The sequence below is a fragment of the Glandiceps talaboti genome, chromosome 7, assembly GCF_964340395.1.
Source record: "Glandiceps talaboti chromosome 7, keGlaTala1.1, whole genome shotgun sequence".
Lineage (NCBI taxonomy): Eukaryota > Metazoa > Hemichordata > Enteropneusta > Spengelidae > Glandiceps > Glandiceps talaboti.
Genome location: NC_135555.1, coordinates 13,402,948 through 13,423,231, shown reverse-complemented (window position 1 = coordinate 13,423,231; position 20,284 = coordinate 13,402,948). Strand labels below are relative to the sequence as shown.

The window sequence follows — 20,284 nt, the reverse complement described above, 5'->3', positions numbered from 1 at the left end:
TTGCTGAACAAAAGCCGAGGATGACAGTACTTCAGGTACGAAAATGCCCTAGCATCCTGATGTGACCTTTTGTCACCTTACAATAATAATATCAAAAGAAAGTCCTACAATCTAAATCATATGTGAAGACATGTTACATATTGTCCAGGTTGTATATATCATAAAGACCACACATTGGTACAACCATGGAAGTATAACCCACAACTGTCTCCTCACAACAGATAACAAATAAACGGTTATAATCACATATTCAGGGTAATTTTCTTATAACCCCCCCCCCCCCCACACACACACACACACACATTCAGTATACAGTGTTAAGTCAGAAGTTTGTCAATCACGGATGTCCTTATAGCTATCTTAAATTACCATTGCCAGAGATAAGGCATACAAGTCCAGTCGCTCATTACTGTGTTATGATATGTGGTGATTCATAATGTAAATGTTAAATGTATAGTTGTCTTTTCGATATCTCTGTGTCTATATGTCTGTCTGGATCTGTGTTTATGTATACGAATGTCTGTCTATCGTTGTGCTAGAAGAAGGTAGAATAACAAAATAACAAAACACAGCAAATCTGTTGTACTTGTTAAAGTTTATTACATTAAAACTTTGATAATGATATTATGACAGTTTCCCATTCAAGTAAGTATTCTTTCTGTATAAATAAAACAAAAGAGACGGCATTTAAGAAGTGTTCAAACATTTCCAAGTCGAAGTTTGTTTCCCTTAAATAATTACATTACCCAATGTAATGGCGAGTTCAATGACTAATAAGGAATGTATTTATGTATATCAGGTAAAATGACATAAATATCTCCACCATGGCAACTCAGGTATTATCACCATGGCAACATAATTACTGCAGCAACTCAATCACCATGGCAACCAAGACAAAGTACTGTAGCAACTCCATCACCATGGCTACCAAGATACGGCTCTAACAAGAAGGTCTAAATGTTCTTAGTATGCCTCAAATATCTACCCCTAATAATCTAATCATGAAAGATACAAGTTGGACAACACCACTTTTACTGAATTATCTTTTTATTACAATTGCAAGTATTAAACAGCTGTGCACCACACTCACTACCAATATAGATATGGTAGTACTTTGGTATTATACCACATCCAAGTAAACTAATGTTAGCATCAAACAGCTGTGTACCATGGTACTACCAATGTAGACCATTCAAAGTATTATACCACATGCAAGTAAATTAATGTTAGCATCAAACAGCTGTGTACCATGGTACTACCAGTGTAGTCCATACAGAGTATTATACCACATGCAAGTAAACTATTGCTAGCATCTAACAGCTGTGTACCATGGTACTACCAATGTAGACTGTATAAAGTATTATACCACATGCAAGTGCTAGCATCAAACAGCTGTGTACCATGGTACTACCAGTGTAGTCCATACAAAGTATTATACCACATGCAAGTAAACTATTGCTAGCATCTAACAGCTGTGTACCATGGTATAGACTATACACTAAGAATATCACTTGCATGCCAACTTTTAAGCATAAAGAGAAAATACTGATTATTTTCTGGTCTTTGTTATATGAAGGCAATGTCATGTTTACTGCTTCTGCAATGCTTGAAATATTACTCAAACATTCATAATTGCCATTATGTGTACGTTCCTCAATTTTTTGTGCTGGAAAGAACTTACAACAAGGGTTCTGTCATGACTAGTCTTCAACTTGTAGTGACAAGGCCCCCTATGTAACTTGTGTTTCATCAAATGAACAAAAGAGGAAAATATCTGAGAATGATATATAATTATGACAATATGACAAATAATATACATAGATAAAAAGGAGACATCACAATATACATGAAATATTAATACTTAATAATAATATCTTGTGTACCAGACTTGAAATATAAACTGGGCTAATCAGACAATTATAACCACCTTGTATGTTGTAGTCAATAAATGTAACTTCAGACAATTGATTCCTGTGTTTAAAAATCATTGCAGGTACAAAGTATCAGTGTATAAATGATGGGCAGTGTGTTTTCATAAATTTTGACATATTACATGTCTGTATTCTTTGAATAACACCAGTAATGTATGTAACAATGACACTATTTCTCTTGCTTGGTCTTTATCTTGGTTTGACGTTATTTCATACATTCTGTATTTTTATCATATTTGAAATTAAAACATCGATACTGTTTGTGATATCGACACTGCTCCTGTTTCCTCTCAACTGCTTCAACTTTGGTTTGTAGGTTTTATGATATGGTGTGAATACTTTGAAATCATTGATTTTAATCCCATTTTTTTTCTTGATTTGATATATCTGTATCTATATTCATCTTTGAATAACATTCAGTAATGTATGCAATGCTGACAATTATATCCTATTGTTTTAGCTTTGATTATTTTAGCTTTGATTTCTAGGTTTTGATGTTGTGGTTGGAATGGTTTCAAACCATTGATTTTAATGAATCCCACGCAGTCTTCCTTTTAACAGACTATGAGTTGAGATGTAATGTAAATTGATATCAGCAATACCTTGTAATGCTACATACATAACTTATATGCTACTAACTCTATACTATCACCTCCATGCAAACCAGAAGGGGAGCTAATTTCTCACAGGTTTTGTAATAAATACTGCAGTATCAAAACAAATACACCACCATTACATGTAATACAAACTGGATTTTCTAGACAGCCATTATGCTATCTTTGAAGTCCCAGGTCCAGAAACGAGTAAACGTAACGTAAACAATGGTGTGTTACTCTTGTTTATACTATAGTAAGTCGGGATGAAATGATACTGATCTCTGTTCTTCTTATATATAAAGTATTTATTATAGTCATAGCAGCAAATGTTTTTTTTACCCCATTTTCGAAAGCCAGAGTATCATATTTCTACTACTACAACTAAATATTACGTAGGGGCATCATCTGTTAAGCGTTTGTCGTAAAGAGGCTAGTGTGTGGTATACGACGATGCTTTACCCTGCCATACAGTTCCCTCAGCCTCAAGAGTTGTTAAAATGAAGTACAGTAATGTAATGATTGTACATGCACACAAAGCAAAATTAATAATCTTATTTTAATCACTTTCACCCCTCTTTCCTTTTATACAAGTCCAGTCTTGTCAATGAAAGCAACAGGGTCATACCAATGTTACTAAAATTGGGGTGAAGGAAATTAATGTTACCACCCCCTTTTTATGTGGAATGGTATATGTAACACAGTGTGAGATGGCAGACCATGTAAATGCTTCAAAGTTGGAAAGAAGACTTTATAGGGTGTTTTATTATGAGTAATTTTTAGTCCAAAAACGTCATAACCTGATTTGTCAGTTTTCAGTTGTTTTCAGTCCAAAGACGTGGGTCGTTGCATTGACAAGTTGTTTTCACAGTCTGTCAACTTCATTGTAGTTTGGCTGTCTATTGACCAAATGTATTTTCACCACTATAAGCAACATACAAGAACTGGTCGTCATCTTTGTGGTCTTCATAAATCTGTCCCATTGTAGCACTGAAAACAAAGGATACATTCTCATTTAGAAAAGTTTGTATTTGTACAATCAATCTTTTGTTATTTATATTTCTCATCACATGTATGATCATGGGCCAAAATAAGGAAAAAGGGAAAAGTAAGTGTAGTTGTTATTTATACTTGCACTACATATAATAAATCACAATTTTAGCAATCTGGATGCCTTACAAATTACAAAGTCAGAACAATACTATGACCCATTCAATTTATCAAAGATCTTGAATTTTTTTGCACTAAATGATATATTTTGCCATGATACACTCTTGTGTTTCATCTTGCCATTGGGGAAAATTTTTTCGATTCAACTAGAGAAGTTGTTATTTTTTATCATTTGTTTTGGTTTGATTGAAAAAATATATGGGTCAATCATGTCATGAGAATCAGAGAAATAATACCCCCACCCCCCACCCCCACCCCTCAATAGTTCATATGGCACAGCTTGCAGAGATTTTCAGGGAAATTGGTCCATGAGGTTCGGGGGGGGGGGGGTACCACTGCCCAGGTGTTGTAGGGGTTTGTGGCCAATGCTGCCAACCCCAGACCCCATTTTAGGCCCATTTTGATCAAAAAGCAATACCCCATTTTAACCATTCAAAGTTTTAGAAGACCCCATTGTAGACAAAAAAACATACTGGTAATAACCGATATGAAAATGTCAACTAGCGAAGTAGCTGATGGAAATTCCGAACTGGTCGAGAATTTATCGTGGTTCCTTCTAGGACCTCATTTTAGACCAAAAAAAATTTGAAAATTGTGTAATTTTTATCTCTAAAAATACAGTACCCAATTTAGACCAAAAGGGCGAAAAATCCCACCCCAAAGGGCAGCACATAGCCATATGAACAATAGGTGGGAGTACCCCCCTCACCCCTTCCCGGGCCCTTAGGCATGTTCAACCTTCATGCACTGCACAAGGTAAAACTTTTCCAGCAAATGTATCAAAATCCTCCTCCTACCTTGTTTGAGGTAAGACTCTCCCAACAAATAGAAAGATTGCTCTTTCCGATGGCACTTTTATTCTTTTGCGGATGATCCAAATAAACTGAGCCACTGTGATGTCTGCTGGAACAAGGAATTTGCGCTTGTCAATGTTTGCAATTTGAGAGTTGGTAACTTTTTCCACAACTACTGGAATGCGTTCAGGATGTTTGGCTCTTATTTTAGCAGCTTCAGTACGTCTTTGTTCTGTAAAAGAAATTAGTTTTTTAAAATCATAATCAGACATATTCAAAATAAAATGGACCCACACTCAGTCAGGCCTGGTACATTAAATTTTGCAAAATCACAGGTGACACTTTAGCTGTAAGTTTTCTTTTTTTCCTATTTTTTATTCCCCTTCCTCCTCCCAAATCATTGATATGTACAGATAACATTCATCATATTATGTTAGTACACATATTGCGTTAGTACACATATTGCAACATGGGTCATACTTGTCCAAAGTGTGAAAATACTGTTAAATCTTAAAGGCCAATGATTCAATCCCAGGTTCAAGCATTAGTGCTTTAAGTTTATTGTTGTTGGCCCCATAAGGATTAGACAGGATCATTTCATTTGTTCACAACCAACTTTCCCCTTATCTCTCCCATTTTAAAATTGTACTCCTAATCCAAGATGTCCCTATGATGCAAAACGAGGCAGCTTGTACGTGGCATCTGTCACATATCAATTTTCTACAATGAAGTATTATTGTGTGACTTTATAGCACAGCAGACTTTGATCAAAGATCATTGGATAATATGATACAAAGGTTAATATTTTATACTTGGTGACGCCCTTGTAGAATACAAAAACCTGACATTGCATGATCAGAGTACAAACTTTAATACATATTGTAAAATTTTTATTTAAAAAATTGTTTCTCTGGTTGTATAATTCAATTCTCCTTTGGCTAAGTTTTCAAGTCATGATTTATCCATATTATACATGTACATCACAGTATAGCAAGACATGATACACTAAGGGTATCTTTTACTAATTACCAACTCATCTAAGCTGTGAGTCATTAAATCAGTTGAATACATGGAAAGTGGGATATATATATATATATTCTTTTATTGAAGAAATACTGCGACTGTATATATTTTGGCTCCAAATATATTTTAGCTTTTTCGGCTAAAACAATTTTTGCATCAAAATAACTAAACCTGAAAATGTTATTTTTTTTACTGGTAAATTACTACAAGTAATGAAAAGCAAATAAATTAATTTACTTACAAATGTGATGTGGTTATGAGTACATTGTATCTCAGTAATATTTTTGTAACTTTTGCTCTAGTCATGGTTGGGCAAAGCTTACTATTTGTGAATACCACCCAATCTAATGTTCAACACACTGAATACATACTTGTGGTATTTTAGGTATTAGTTGTAGTGCAATCATTTTTATTTTTTATTTTATTTGTAAAAGATGTGTTCCTCTATCTAGCTATATTTCAGTTCCCCTTTTCTGTGCTGCTAAATAATTTTAGAGAGGTCCTGAAAAAACGACAAATTCAAATAAACATTCACAATTAAAAGAATAAATAAATGAGTAAACAACTCTTTATTGAGTTTTCAATTGTTCAGACATCTTCCACATATAATAACACTATACACAGTTAACGATGATGTGAAGTTTTTTCTGCTCTTGCTCGGTGTGTCAGTGTATTGTGCAATGCATAAGTACACCATGACTCGGTTTGTTGTGTGTAGTGTATCATATTATGGGGTGATGTTTACATTTGTACTACAATATCTCCTGCTCCTGACTATGACTAATGCGATATACCACCGAAGCCTTAAATTTACCCAACAGATGTTGAATATGACCATGAGGAGAGGTTGCTGCCTCGATATTTTTATAATTGTTGGCCTTGTATTAAAAATGTTAATTTATTTGCCCATCTCCATTACATAATACTATCGAAGACGAAGCTGATATTATGCGATTTATTGCCTTTTTATTGGCAGTAAAGTAACAGAGTTGTGCGAAATCTGAACGTCCTTTGAATTTCCATAATATGGAATATCTGCTCTATAAAATATTTTTGTCTGTCGCGACCTCGTAGGTGATAGATCTTCGTAATATTGTGTGAAACATTTTGGGATTGGGTAAGCAGTTATATGCAAATTCCTGCAAATGATAACACCGTTCGATCGAATGCATTTTCAGATACAAAGATTATACCACCTACCTTCGCTATGCTCTTCTTTATATTGCCACTTCATTTCTAAGAGCAGTTAATTACTTCAAACTAATGTTTATCTGCCAGTTGTACGATTGTGCGTTTTGTTTTGCTGTGGCGCAGTTCTACTTCCACTTTGTTTGTATCATGTGATCAAGGGATTTCCTCCAGCTGACCCGTGACGTCATATTCTGGACGACTGCCAGAACGCCCTGACACACGGCCTCGAATCAAAACAATGTTTTTTATAATTATTGCTCTATCGATATTATTTTCCATTCTTATATCCTTGATAGTTTTTTATACTTATACAGAGATGAAAAACATAATTGAAGGCATTTCTCTATTTTATTTACAAAAAACCTATGATATTGAACATCAACAAATATTAGCTGGAACGAGGCGAAATGTTTTGGGTCGAAAATCAAAATGGCTGTGTACGAAGTGTACAACCACCCCGTTGTGGTCAGGTATAAGACCAGTATCTGCACAAAAGCTTCAATATTTATGGTCATTGTGATTGCACTAACAATAATAGCGCCCTTTCTTGTAGCGTACACAAGTGAAGGTGGGTAAAGTGTTTAATTTCACGATTCTTACTTGTCAGTCGTTCTACCTCCATTATCCATTGCAGTGCTATGTATGGTAATACTAATAGTAATACTAGTATTGTGTTATGTGTGTACTTTAGAAGTTACATTTATCCCCATTTCATCGTTATCAACCTTAGGTAGGGTAGCTGCATATATCCAATGCTCAATGACAGTATGCCAGATGCAGATGCGACATTTTAAAAGCGCAATTATCTCCTCCAAACAGCAGCTGACATTGTATCAAGCAACCCCATCACTATGGCAACTAATTTGCAGAGTATCAAGAACGAACAAAATTTCACTGAATATTGCACCCAGTCCCATGCAATATCTGGATCTGCAGTTATCAGTATGCAAACATGGAGAGAACTGCAAGGAAATCTTCCAATCACAGTCCACCTGCCTCTCACTCACTACACACTTGTAAGAGTCTGTCTATCATTATGGGTATCCGAGTACAAAATAAACATCCTCCTACCAATGCAGTTTTCTGAATGTTCTTTATCGCTAATTACACCATTATTTTATTCCAATACATCCACGAATTGACACTTGTGCATGACTGCACACAAAGAGAACTCTTGAGAATTAACTATCTTTCAACTATTTGTTGACCCAGAAAAAATTTCAGTTATACCACAAAATATCTACATATTGCAGGTTTCTGGATGAAATATAACATCTATAGAGAGCAAGGTGACATCCATTACAAACATCAATTATTGATGGTACTAGAAGGAGCCACAGCTACAGAATACCATACATGGAGTACTTATCATAATTATAATATGTTGAAACAAGAAAAACTTAGAGTACCAATTGTGAAGGTTTGTTCAACTATTTATGAAGACAAGTCTCTTTTTTCCGTTATTCAGTCATCTCATTCATAATGTATAATTGAAAACAGTATCTCTCTTACAGAAAGTGTACATCTAGCACATGATTCCACATCAAACATAACATTTAGTATACACTAAGCAAGTCTTTCACTTTCTGAACAATGGTGTACACACACACACACACACACACACACACACACACACACACACACACTAACACACACACACATGTTCAACATCAATACTTTTGGAACTGTTCAAACAAATCTCCTTAATGTTATATCTTGACAAAAATAGCAATAGCTAAACCTAGCAATAATATTGGTACCATTATTTCTCGACACTACCTTACTTCTGTCCAATTTCTCAGGACATTGTAATGTCAGTACAAAAGAAACAGTTGCTGCAACACATTTCTTATGACTGAAGTCAGTACTTTGCAATAGTCACTGTCTCACAAGATTGTCACACATTTCAAACTATGTCTGCTGGATGACTCAAGTTATTCTGTTTCTTACAGTCTAGAGAGAAAGACGAAAACAGAGATGGTAAAGCAGATAAGTTAGAGATCGCCATAGAAACACCAATGTTAGATAGTGAAGATGTCTACTCTGTCCATCTACTATTGATATTTGAATATAAACTTCATGTAAGTAATGTACACATTCTTTTGTTTAAATGAAAAACTCAACCCAATGAATTGAGAGATCTTTTACTTTTTACATGTAATGCATGGCTATGCAGTTCACAGAGATTTCACAACATAAATACATTGGTTTCATTTATCACTAGCCTGAAAGACCCAGGCATTGTTTCTGCTTGTGTATACTTGGATAGTGAGTGTTTACATAAGCGGGCTAACTACTGGGTCTTTCAGACTAATTTATGAAATGCGAAACATCATTTCAATGATTGAAAGATGTAAATACTTCCCGTGTGTTCATGATTTCATTTCTCCCAAGCTGTAATAAATAGCTCTGATAAATAACATTCCTATTGGGTCTAACACAAATTTTTCAATCAATTCTACTAGCAACATGGATGGATACACATCTATACATTTGGCATAATTGGATTTACTTTGAAATACAACTATGGGCTGCCATATTTATTCATCATAAAATTCACATTAGTAAGTTGAAATGTGGAGACTCTGTCTTCAATGAAGATGAAGACTTGTTATATGATTATATGAGACTGATAAGCCAATTTAAAATATATGATTGGCAAGAGCAATATATGTGAAGTACAAGAATGAGAGAAAGTGATTTCTATTTGTATCTTTTTTCCCAGAGATTTTCAAGTCTAATCATGGAAAGCATGGCCTATATTAGTTACAACTCACCAAGACCGGGTGCTCAGTTAACTGTTGATGGGCAATTGAATTTCAAACAGAACTTTCCACTGAATCACAGGGGAAGAGATGATACATTTGATGTAAGTATAAACATATAGTATGAGTATCTGACATACGTATAATGCCTACTGCTGTGTCCTTGTAGTATTTGATACTGTGAACAGTAAGAAGAGTGCCATTCAGTTTGACTTCATCTATGCAGACTATGCTGGTCTGAAGTTTGACTCAGTTGAACACTCTGTGGCACTCTGGTATCCCCATGCATTTATATTGAAACTATGAGGGTCAGCCCTCACTGGACTTCTTGGGAGAACAGTGGCTAGCATTGAAAGAATAATCAAGTATAAAAAAGATAATTGATACTTTCTGATGTAATAATTACATCTCTTAGCTTTGTGAATTTTTGTCGTATAGCAATGGTATTCAAAAACGAATGTGATTATTGTAGCAGGGATTGGTACAAACCAACAGCCTATAGCAATGACAGTCAACATGTGTGTGTTATCTGGGGGGTCTGTAAAATGTAAATCCTTACAGTAGTAGTATAGTAGTCATACTCTTACTATTTGATATCTTACAGTATCCTGTCATTGATGGTGAAAGCATTTATGCTGCAGATTATGAATTCACCAAAATATTCAAGGATTACTTGGACAGAAATGGTAAGAATGGAATAATGGTGTAAGAATCATGGAATAAGGTTGGATTAAGAAAGGATTGGAAAGTTGACAGACAGAAGGAAGGAAAGAGAGAGACTGGCTGACACAAAGACAGACAGACAGACAGACTGGCTGGCTAACTGACAGACATAGGAATGGGGAGTGAGAACTACATAGTGCCCTTACAAAAGTATTGTCGATAAATAACTATCTATATGTAATGCCTGTGTGATGATAATCCCTTTTGGATGTTTACACAGTATAGATGTAGAAGTAGTTTGTATTCTCTGAGAGCTACTCACCTATTTTAACTTGGGGAGGCCCATTCTGTTCCTTCTACATAGATAATTTAGCAGCCTCCAGAGTAACATGATCAAACTTTCCTACTTGTGTTTATTCTGTAGTGAGTACTACCTATGAGAATGTGTACCCAGTGTGGGTAAGTGGTAGAGCTGCTGGTAAACCATTCTATATAGAAGCTACCCTCAGATACCCAGAGGAGACCATACAGTATCCTTTAAAGTTAAATCCCAAGTGTTGTCAACTGTACTATTTATGTCACATAAGGAGGGATTTCCTTCTATCTCATAATTGGTAATCATTTGAGATTGAGGTATGATGGTAGGTGCATGAGAATTCATTTGAGAAGGATGTTTTCATGTGTTTAAATGTAGTAGATAATTACATGGTTGAGGAATGTGTAGTACAAGTGCCACAGAGCCATTTGCTACGTTATTTTTGAATACTATCTCCTGAATCATACGAGTTTCAAATTTCACCATTTTGTGTGCCTTTGTTTAGGATACTATATTGGCATGATGGCCCAAGGCATTTTACTAGAATTACACTCTCAATGCTTCAGTGCTGAAGAACTGTTGGCTCATTAGTACCCATTTTTTTCATCTTTGACATGATTTCCAAAATCTCAGTAAAATAATAATTATTTACAGTTGATATTTTGATGTCTTTCAACACTCGCAATATTTAGTAAATGGAAAGTTTTATGTATTAATTAATTACTGATATATTGACTTTCAGCACCACAGTGTTTTGCCTTAACTCCTGTCTTCAGATACTATACAGGTTTCTGGCAACTTATCAAATGGGGCTGGGTACAGTACTTGGCTATTCTACTCATCTTTGTGTTTCTGTTCGAAAGAATCAAGACATTTGTCTTCCAGAATCAGATCGTGCTGGCTTCAACCGAGAGACCCTACAAAACTCATAATGAGTGATCAGCGAGAAAATGAAATATGTCAACGTCATGGATCACATCAAACTAGAAAGACAACATTTCACATTCTATTTCAGAGACATTTTACAAATTGCAATGTCATGTACAGTTCTCAATACCTGCAATAGTATTTTACCTCATGCTAGAGGGTCAAAATAGAACAAGAAGGTCAACTTATTCTCATTACCTGCAATAGCATTTTACCTCATGCTAGAACAGAACAAGAAGATAAGATGCATGCATATTATAGTAATGCATGTGTAGCACATGTGCAATCGTGTTGACCAAAAAATAAAATGATTAAAATTTCTTTGATATCCCTTGAGAGTAAAATACTATTTCAGGTAATAGGAATTGAAATGATAAGAATTCATTGCTCTGCAGATCTACTCTTCATGTACTTTGTATCACAGTCATTATATGCAAAAGCTGCAAATCATTCTTCATTACAGCCTGTTTGGTCATTTTAAAGTAATTATGTTGTCTTATTTGCATTGTATAATTATGTAAACTCTTACGAAGGTACAAGTTACCTGTGAGTGACATACTGTCTAGAATATACAAATGTATATGCAAATCAAGTCAAACAAGCCACCAACAGCAACAAAAACATGATCATTCTAACAAGTATTTTTGAAGAGCATGTCCAAATATCACAAAGTAAGTTGTTGAATTTGTAAAAACCGTCCATATTATCACAGTAAAGATGACCAGACAGACTGACACATCATGTAAAAAGCATTACACCTTTGACAGGATTCACTGGAGTTGTCAGAATCCTTCGAAGTATGGAAATATAACATGTAGATTATACTTCCATGTTTCAACTAACATGTACATGTACTTAACACTAACTAACTTTACAGTAGTTATTTGATAGTTACATATAGATTTTGTAGTAGATTGTAAGATATATTGTGTTGTTTTGCTCTCTTTGGCCATTGATGGCTGAGAGGGTAAGGGTGACACAACACATTGTATCTTACGAACTCAACATTTGTAATTTTATTATCTACCATGGCCAGCGAAATGATTATGGTCGTTTTGGTGACTGAATATTGAATGTAAAATGATATTTTGATGCAAGCCATGTAGATTTCTAGTAAAACTGCAAGAATTATATGCTAGAAAATTAATTTGTATCACTCGTGAAAATGCTGTAAATGCCAACTACGTAAATTATGGTACCTTGATTTGAAATTGATTGGTCAATGAAGTATATTTTAATCTGGATTTCCTTTTGTATGATATTCTAATGAAAATGAACGTTTTTTTGAGATTTTGCTCTGGTAATGTAAATGTAAGATTACATATCTAATGTATTTAAAGACTCATAAACAACATTTTTGCTGGTATGTATCTTATCCTATGTACAGTTTAGCATGTATAGTTTATCTGTATACTTAATAATTCATTGCATCAGTGCAGTAAGGTCATATCTGCCTATACAATTGCATAGCAGATACAACCTTACCACACTGACACAATGAATTGTCATGGTCTGATCAATGGAAAAGCGTTGTCATAAACCACAGCCTCTTTTACGGCACCATCCAAGACGCTCGTTATTTCGCAGTGTCGTGGAAGAAATATCAGCTCTGATTTGCCAGAATGTTGAAAAGCAGTACTAACTATCGAGGCCTTCTCATGGCTTGATAACATCTTTTTCATATTCTTAAAGTTATGTTTTGGGGAATTAGCATATCACTTGTAGTAGTTGCGCCAAAAAGGGCTATGTAAAATGTAGTTGATGGTGGCGCTGTGATACTCTATGCTACATACACTGTATTTCACAGCGTGGGTTACCGATATGTAGTGTCATTGCTGTTACCAGCCTTGTCATACAGCTACTCTGAGCCCAAGCTGATATTTCACATAATGCAATTATCCCAAGATAGTTGCATAGGAATAATGTGTTATTTATGTTCATAGTTCTTCTTTTCAAATTTTCATAAAATGATGAAATTATAAAAAATGTAATAAAGATTTAATGAATGAAGATATTGAAAAATGTCTGAAACGCTTCTTCAAATCAGTACATATGATTTAATATTACCGGTATGTATATATATATTTGAGAAGTTTTTTTACAAGTGTACTGTATTTTTTCGTAAAACCTTTATAAGATAGAAACAAATTATTTAAATGAGTTAATCACTTTTGCTGAATTTGACAATTGATAAATAAAGACAAATGTAAATAGCTGAATATAGTGTCTTGTCATTTCTTTGCTTGTCTAGAGGTTAGCTGTGAAGTTGAAGCCACAGATAGCCTCTAGACTATCTCTTTACTAGTCTTGAGGTTAGCCGTGGCTTAGAACCCACAGATAGCCTCTGGGCTATATCTTTGCTAGTCTAGAGATTAGCCGTGGCTTTGAACCCACCGATAGCATCTAGACTATCTCTTTACTAGTCTAGAGGTTAACTGTGACTTTGAAGTTGAAGCCACAGATAGCCTCTAGACTATCTCTTTGCATGCTGGTGTTATTTATACCCCTATGTAACACACTCTTTTCAACCTTACTGCTGTCACTCCTCAAGGACAACTTTACAAGTATTTTCTGATGTAATGAAGAAAAAGTATTGGGCGATTGATAGAATTTAATACCTATGCATGCTTAATTTTAGTCTGTATAGTACAATGTGTTGTGCCACACCTATAAGCCAGGTAAAGACATTGAAGACCGAAAGGGCTGAACGACAAGGCATATCTTACAGTCTGGCATGGGCACAATAATGGCAAATTCTGAATGTTTTTGAGGACTGCAGAACAAATGCCATAGACACATGTTGTGACATAGAATGACCAAAAAATATCTCGTATTTTGTATTTAAAAAGATGTACACCTAATAGTTTGTGCATGGTCTGAAGCCCAATGTACATTGTTTTTTCCTGTGGTATCAGAAATACTGTAATTTTGTGTTGGCTACAGTATGTTTTCAATATTGTAAGTATTTCAGTATTGCCATACAATACAAACTGTGATACCTGATAAGCAATGGCAATATGTGTAGTTATCAAGTATGAAAACAGGACAAATTTCTAACGACACATCTAAGTCATGTTTTCAAACTTCACACCTTGGTGTATCTGATTTCACTGCTGGTATCTAAATCATGTTTTCAAACTTCACACCTTGGTGTATCTGATTTCACTGCTGGTATTTAAATCATGTTTTCAAACTTCACACCTTGGTGTATCTGATTTCACTGCTGGTACTAATAAGGGTACTTTACAGATTTTAAGTCCTTACTTGTTAGTTGATTTGGCAGCTATCTAAACAATTGAACTCTTCCTGTGACACAACTTCACACATCCTTTTATGTTTTTAGTCAGTGCTAAAATAAAGTAGTGGTGTTTGCATAACATCATTTGTCCCTTGTAGGAAACCATATACATATACATAGACATAGCTATAGACATATACATAGACATACATAGACATATGATATACCATATACATAGACATAGACATATACATATACATATACATATACTATATATAGGATGATATGTTTGTATTATGTTTTATTCAAAAATTGTGTTGACATCATTATGTAAAATACATACCTGTACTATATGTAGTCAAAAGACTGGCTCTCTAAGAGACAGATTTCAAGTATCTCAAAAGTAATTTTACTGAAAAATATTTGCAGATTTTTCTTTTTAATGTAGAAGCCTTAGATAAACATTCCACTGTACAAACACTCTATATCTTGAATTTAACTTTCCTGTGATTTGTATAATCCACAACAAAACACTCCGCCAGGGTAAAGACCAATTTCAGCAATATACTATAGTATCATATCCAAGTCGAGTAACTGGAACCAAACAATTTTTTTTTTTACGCCTTATGATATATTTCTAAACCCTGCTCACAACCATCACTTAGTGTTTACAACTATACCTACAATAAGATATGAAGAAAAATAAAAACAGGTGTGTGATCAAATTTGCTTTTCTGAAATTGAACTTCAAGAGACCCACAAAACATTTGACATTGAGCTTTGAAAAAAGCAGTTTACACTGAGCTTTGAAATTGAAGAAATACAGAAAGTATTTTTACATTGAGCTTGAAATATACACGATTCAAAAATGCAAGACTTTGTCGCTGAGAAGATGTCAATGTGAGTTTTTGTCTTCATCTCTTGTCATGGATTACTATAGTAAGTTGAGGATAACCATCAAGGTCAACAAATAGATATCTGTATTCATAGACTCCAGAATCATTCTGTGAAAAGAGGAACAGGAAAGATATTTTGAAAAAAGAAAGTTGGTTAAATATTAACTCCATTACTGTGCTTTGCTCGGCCAAGGAAATTATGTATGACCTATACAATTGTCACTATAGTATACTCATCAGACCACAACCCTGTATCATGAACATTTCCAAATAAATGAAGAAATACATTGAAGAATAATCATATACCTAGGTGAGCTTAATTTATGAAAAATCAAGGAAAACAATGGTGATTTTAAATATTTTCCCCTCATATTTTGAGCACCATAGTATTCCTTATGTAGACGTGTGCTATGATGTAGAATGACCAGAGTATGAATTTCATATTTCAAATGTGTACAACTTGGCGTTCGTATGGTATAATACCATGTTGACATTGTTGGCTTGACCTTACATCACCATAGGTTCAACCATGTCATCGGTTAATGGTCTTTTTTTTTTGTCATTGTTGTTTTACTGTCCTGTCAATAACAAAGAACTGATTGTATATCCCTAAGGATTATATTTTGATGAGTCATAAACACAGATGTTGTCATCCACATAACACCACAAATCTCTCATTCATACATGAAAACAGAATTTTATCAACTATGCACGTCATGAAAATAAAAATCATTTTTTAGTCAACAAAATGACTCCAGCTGTACATGTACTCACTACACATGCATTAGTATACTACCTGACATGAATGACCTGTCTTGTTGCATTTTGACCCTCTAGCTAGACTGTAATGATACATACGTTCTGTCACTCCATCCTCAATTTCGTGAAAGGACTTGGCTGATTTGTGAGGGCGCCCTAACACAGCATACCTTACAGACCAAGGTAACATGCAGTAGGTATATGTATTGACAATGCAGGGGACAGAATGGTATATCAACGTTGTGACACACAGTGAATATGTAATACTTATCTGCAATCTAAATTCTATAAAATTTACGATCATATTTACCTTTTTCATTTCCAAATTTACTGTTCCTTTCCTATAACGTCCTTGAATATAGAATTTCATTCTCAAATACATGTAACCTTCTTTTTCATATTCCAAATGACTGAAAACAAAGAAGAATTCACTTTCACTTTTTTTCTTGTTTAATACCTCTTTCTACAAATTGATCTGCTAAAAGTCAAAGAAGAACAGTCAATGGTATTTGTTATTTCATTCATCAGGTCTATAAGACTTGGCCAATGAAAAATACTATTTGGTAAAGAGAAAAGAGAGAATAGAAACATTCGTACACAAGGTTACACATTCAATTGGAGAAGATATGAAAGGTGATAGAATGTAGGAAAATATATGATAATTGTATGTTATCCCTGCAAGAATTAAAGAATGAACTTCTCATGTCTGTAGATCATGTGTACAAATCTATCTATCCATCCATCCATCCCTCCATCCATCCATCCATTATCAACCAACCAACCAACCAACCAACCAACCAACCAACCAACCAACCAAACCAACCAACCAACCAACCAACCAAACCAACCAACCAACCAACCAACCAAACCAACCAACCAACCCAAACAACCAACCAACAAACCAACCACACCAACCAACCAAACCAACCAACCAACCAACCAACCAACCAACCAACCAACCAACCAACCAACCAACCAACCAACCAAACAAACAAACAAACAAACCAACCAACCAAACCAACCAATCAGTTGTTGTCATAGTTCATACCTGACATGTTTTCTCCATCCTCTTCTTGTGGTTTCACCATAGCCTTTGATTGGTTCACCAATTGCATCAACAACCTGTCAAAATTACCATATCTCTACAATGTTTAAATTTCCATGCTTGAAATATTTCTGGCAGTGCACTGTCTGTAATTCTTTGGTCTGGTGTTTGCTTTCATTTCATATTGAAATTTACTATAATGTTATTCCAACAACATCAATAATATCAACTTTTAATCCAAAATTTTTATCCAAATCCGACACAGGCCTTTACCTAAGTTGCTTGACTTGGAGCATAATGGAAAGTACTGGTAACATGATATAAATGAAGTGACACTTACCCTGTCATCAGACTTGCATAGTTTCAGGGCATTAGTATAGATAGTATTGGGACTATTAGATGAAAACAACTCCTTGCCAATGGTAAAGAACATCAGACCTTTTACAGATAAAAAAATATAGAAATATATAGAATGATATGAAACAATAGAGGCTGAATAAAAATCAAGAAAGTCTCATGTATGTATTTGGGGGTGTGTGTGGTGTAGTGTGTGTGTGTGTGTGCGTGTGTGCATGTGTGTGTGTGAATGCGCATGTGTGTGCATGCGTGTGTGTGTGTGATCGTGTGTGTGTGAACTAGAGAGAGCTTAGAGAGCGAGAGCGAGAGAGAGAGAGAGAGAGAGAGAGAGAGAGAGAGAGAGAGAGAGAGAGAGAGAGAGAGAGAGAGAGAGAGAGAGAGAGTGAATGGATTGATGAATGGACATGACATTCATAATTCATAATTATATTTAGGAATGAACAAAGTTCACTTGTACAATTTCAGCATGTGTCATGTCATAATTGAAATCCAATTTGTGAATCATGAACAAATACAAAGCAACAGCAGCTGTAAGTTCACTTCACATCCAATATATTATGATGTGCACATACGCTGTATGTTCCAGTTTACTCATACAATCATCAGCTGTAATGTCAAAGTTTATCATCTACCTTTAGTTGACATTTACTATGCAGTTTAACATTATATATAACCTACCTGTAACACCAACTCCGACCAATATAATACCTAGATAGGAAGCTGTCTTGCCAGTCTCAGCAACTAGCAATGGAAAAAAGGGAATGAACTCTTTTAGTATGTGATTATGAATTTGTCTGCTTTTTGCCACAGTGAGTTATTTCTAAACCCCTTGGAACAGCTACAGTTCTGGGAAAATAATATATGATTGGAAAGAATTTATCGAACGAAATAACTCCATTTTAATACCAGTATCAAAAATGTCACAATTAATTTGAAGGTTGTATCTATAGAAAAAAATATCCCACAGAGGAATGTCCTGTAACACTTGACTCTCTGATACTCATGGACAAATGTTACAGTTTCTGACAGGAATCCCTGTATAAATTTGTCACAGGTAATTTGCATGTACAATCTAAAAGGCTTATACATGCATGTGTTGCTAGAAAGGATAATAAATATCAAATATTAATAAAAATCAGAATAAAAGTAACATATTTCAACTGATTAAAGCCAACAGATGTCACCATAAAGCTGAACTGACATCACAACACCATTTCAGACGTCATCAATACATTGTTCAGTTTCAATCTGTAGGCAATAATCAGTTTTTGCTATAAAACTGACACTTCTGTGAACTAATACCCAAATATATGCAATTTATTCTTATAATGTACATTGCAAGTCAAATTTTCAACACATTCCCCCAAAGGCTAATTGTCTATGAACTCAACTAACATTATCAGAGTTCAAGTTACTTTGTCAAAAATTTGTTTGTGATCTGTGTTTGTCACTTGATCTTTTGAACCAAAATTTACAAAGTAACCTTGTTGTATGAACTCTAACCTCATGTGGAAAGGTCATGCTAAAATACCACCTAAAGTTTAATCCTGGCCTTTTGAATTTGTATTCCTTTTTTTTCCCTTTGGAAAATGATAGTACAAAACCAAGAGAAAGCCAGATTCAGATACAAAGAAGAAGAAAATACAAACAAATTCCAAGCAATATACCTCTGTTAATTTAAATATGAAAAGTATCAGGACAAACAGATTATGGTAAATGTGATGTCATGGCCACAGGTTTACCCATAAACCATTGCAGGAAATGCTCAAATTGGTCGAACACATGTCAAGTGCAGTAGGGCTCCTTTATATGATTACAAAGTTGAGTATTAAAGTTACCAAAGTGCTATTTTATCACTAAAAATATCATAATAAAAGTGTATATCATAAATAAGTATAGTGAAGACAGAAATAAGTTTGACTGGACTTTCCTTTTTGGTATAGCACTAGGTATATCTATTTACCTTTCCTGGCAGTTGATATCTGACTATCCTGAGACTGTCGATCACTTTTCACAATGTTTCTCCTGTCATCCTGATTCTGGGAGGAAAACTGCCTGCATTGTGCATACTGACAATAAACTTTGTTTTCTTGGAATACATAAATTGGTCCACAAATCTCTGATCTTTGGCTGACAGTATGAATACTACATGACAATCTGTTTACCACTGAGACTCTGCCATTACAAAGTTTGGCCAGCTGCTGAAGTCGACATGCTGGTAATGACTGCATGGTGACCACCACAAACTGAAAACAGCGCAGCTAATCCACTCAGCACTAAAAAGATGCAAATACAAATGAAAAGCACTATAATAAATTACAGAGACAGTTAGCAAAATATCAAAGGTACATTATACTGTGTAGCATATCATAGAAAAAGTTATATACACAGTGTGTGTGTGTGTGTGTGTGTGTGTGTGCGTGTGTGTGTATATAAATATACACATAACATATACGTATTCATTACCTATATAAGTAAATTGTATAACTATAATATATATGTATATATCTATAATTTAGGGCATGATCATGATGCATATATTATATATGCCACACATAGTAACATATACTATATAGTACATACACACAACTATACATAACATAGGCGAGTACTATA

The 20,284-nt window shown here is 34.6% G+C and overlaps 3 protein-coding genes across 3 annotated transcripts; 1 reads left to right on the top strand and 2 right to left on the bottom strand.

The window, feature by feature from the left end:
- Positions 1 to 593: 593 nt before the first annotated feature.
- LOC144437148 (gamma-aminobutyric acid receptor-associated protein-like 2) lies at positions 594 to 6,859 on the bottom strand. Its single transcript, XM_078126010.1, has 3 exons — positions 6,712 to 6,859; positions 4,492 to 4,720; positions 594 to 3,514 (listed from the first exon to the last, which is right to left on the bottom strand). The coding sequence occupies exons 1-3, from the start codon at positions 6,743 to 6,745 to the stop codon at positions 3,424 to 3,426; spliced, it is 354 nt and encodes a 117-aa protein (XP_077982136.1). The 5' UTR covers positions 6,746 to 6,859; the 3' UTR covers positions 594 to 3,423.
- Positions 6,860 to 7,131: 272 nt separating this feature from the next.
- Positions 7,132 to 13,528, top strand: LOC144437582 (transmembrane protein 231-like). Its single transcript, XM_078126549.1, has 7 exons — positions 7,132 to 7,270; positions 7,956 to 8,122; positions 8,655 to 8,783; positions 9,428 to 9,571; positions 10,072 to 10,153; positions 10,555 to 10,660; positions 11,223 to 13,528. The coding sequence occupies exons 1-7, from the start codon at positions 7,132 to 7,134 to the stop codon at positions 11,383 to 11,385; spliced, it is 930 nt and encodes a 309-aa protein (XP_077982675.1). The 3' UTR covers positions 11,386 to 13,528.
- A 1,893-nt stretch (positions 13,529 to 15,421) lies between these two features.
- On the bottom strand, positions 15,422 to 19,909 carry LOC144438249 (mitochondrial import inner membrane translocase subunit Tim21-like). The gene is made up of 6 exons (XM_078127298.1): positions 19,632 to 19,909; positions 18,347 to 18,409; positions 17,652 to 17,749; positions 17,315 to 17,388; positions 16,577 to 16,676; positions 15,422 to 15,615 (listed from the first exon to the last, which is right to left on the bottom strand). The coding sequence occupies exons 1-6, from the start codon at positions 19,897 to 19,899 to the stop codon at positions 15,526 to 15,528; spliced, it is 693 nt and encodes a 230-aa protein (XP_077983424.1). The 5' UTR covers positions 19,900 to 19,909; the 3' UTR covers positions 15,422 to 15,525.
- Positions 19,910 to 20,284: the final 375 nt, after the last annotated feature.

Excerpts from the sequence above, each read along its gene's own strand:
- LOC144437148 (XM_078126010.1), bottom strand. The coding sequence starts at position 6,745 with ATGAAGTGGCAATATAAAGAAGAGCATAGCGAAG. Across the intron at positions 4,721-6,711 it reads TAAAGAAGAGCATAGCGAAG|AACAAAGACGTACTGAAGCT; the intron begins GTAGGTGGTATA and ends TTTCTTTTACAG. Across the intron at positions 3,515-4,491 it reads AGAGTCTTACCTCAAACAAG|TGCTACAATGGGACAGATTT; the intron begins GTAGGAGGAGGA and ends CTTTGTTTTCAG.
- LOC144437582 (XM_078126549.1), top strand. The coding sequence starts at position 7,132 with ATGGCTGTGTACGAAGTGTACAACCACCCCGTTGTGGTCAGGTATAAG. Across the intron at positions 8,123-8,654 it reads TTAGAGTACCAATTGTGAAG|TCTAGAGAGAAAGACGAAAA; the intron begins GTTTGTTCAACT and ends TGTTTCTTACAG. Across the intron at positions 10,154-10,554 it reads GGATTACTTGGACAGAAATG|TGAGTACTACCTATGAGAAT; the intron begins GTAAGAATGGAA and ends TTTATTCTGTAG.
- LOC144438249 (XM_078127298.1), bottom strand. The coding sequence starts at position 19,899 with ATGCAGTCATTACCAGCATGTCGACTTCAGCAGCTGGCCAAACTTTGT. Across the intron at positions 18,410-19,631 it reads GATATCAACTGCCAGGAAAG|TTGCTGAGACTGGCAAGACA; the intron begins GTAAATAGATAT and ends TTCCATTGCTAG. Across the intron at positions 16,677-17,314 it reads GGATGGAGAAAACATGTCAG|TCATTTGGAATATGAAAAAG; the intron begins GTATGAACTATG and ends CTTTGTTTTCAG.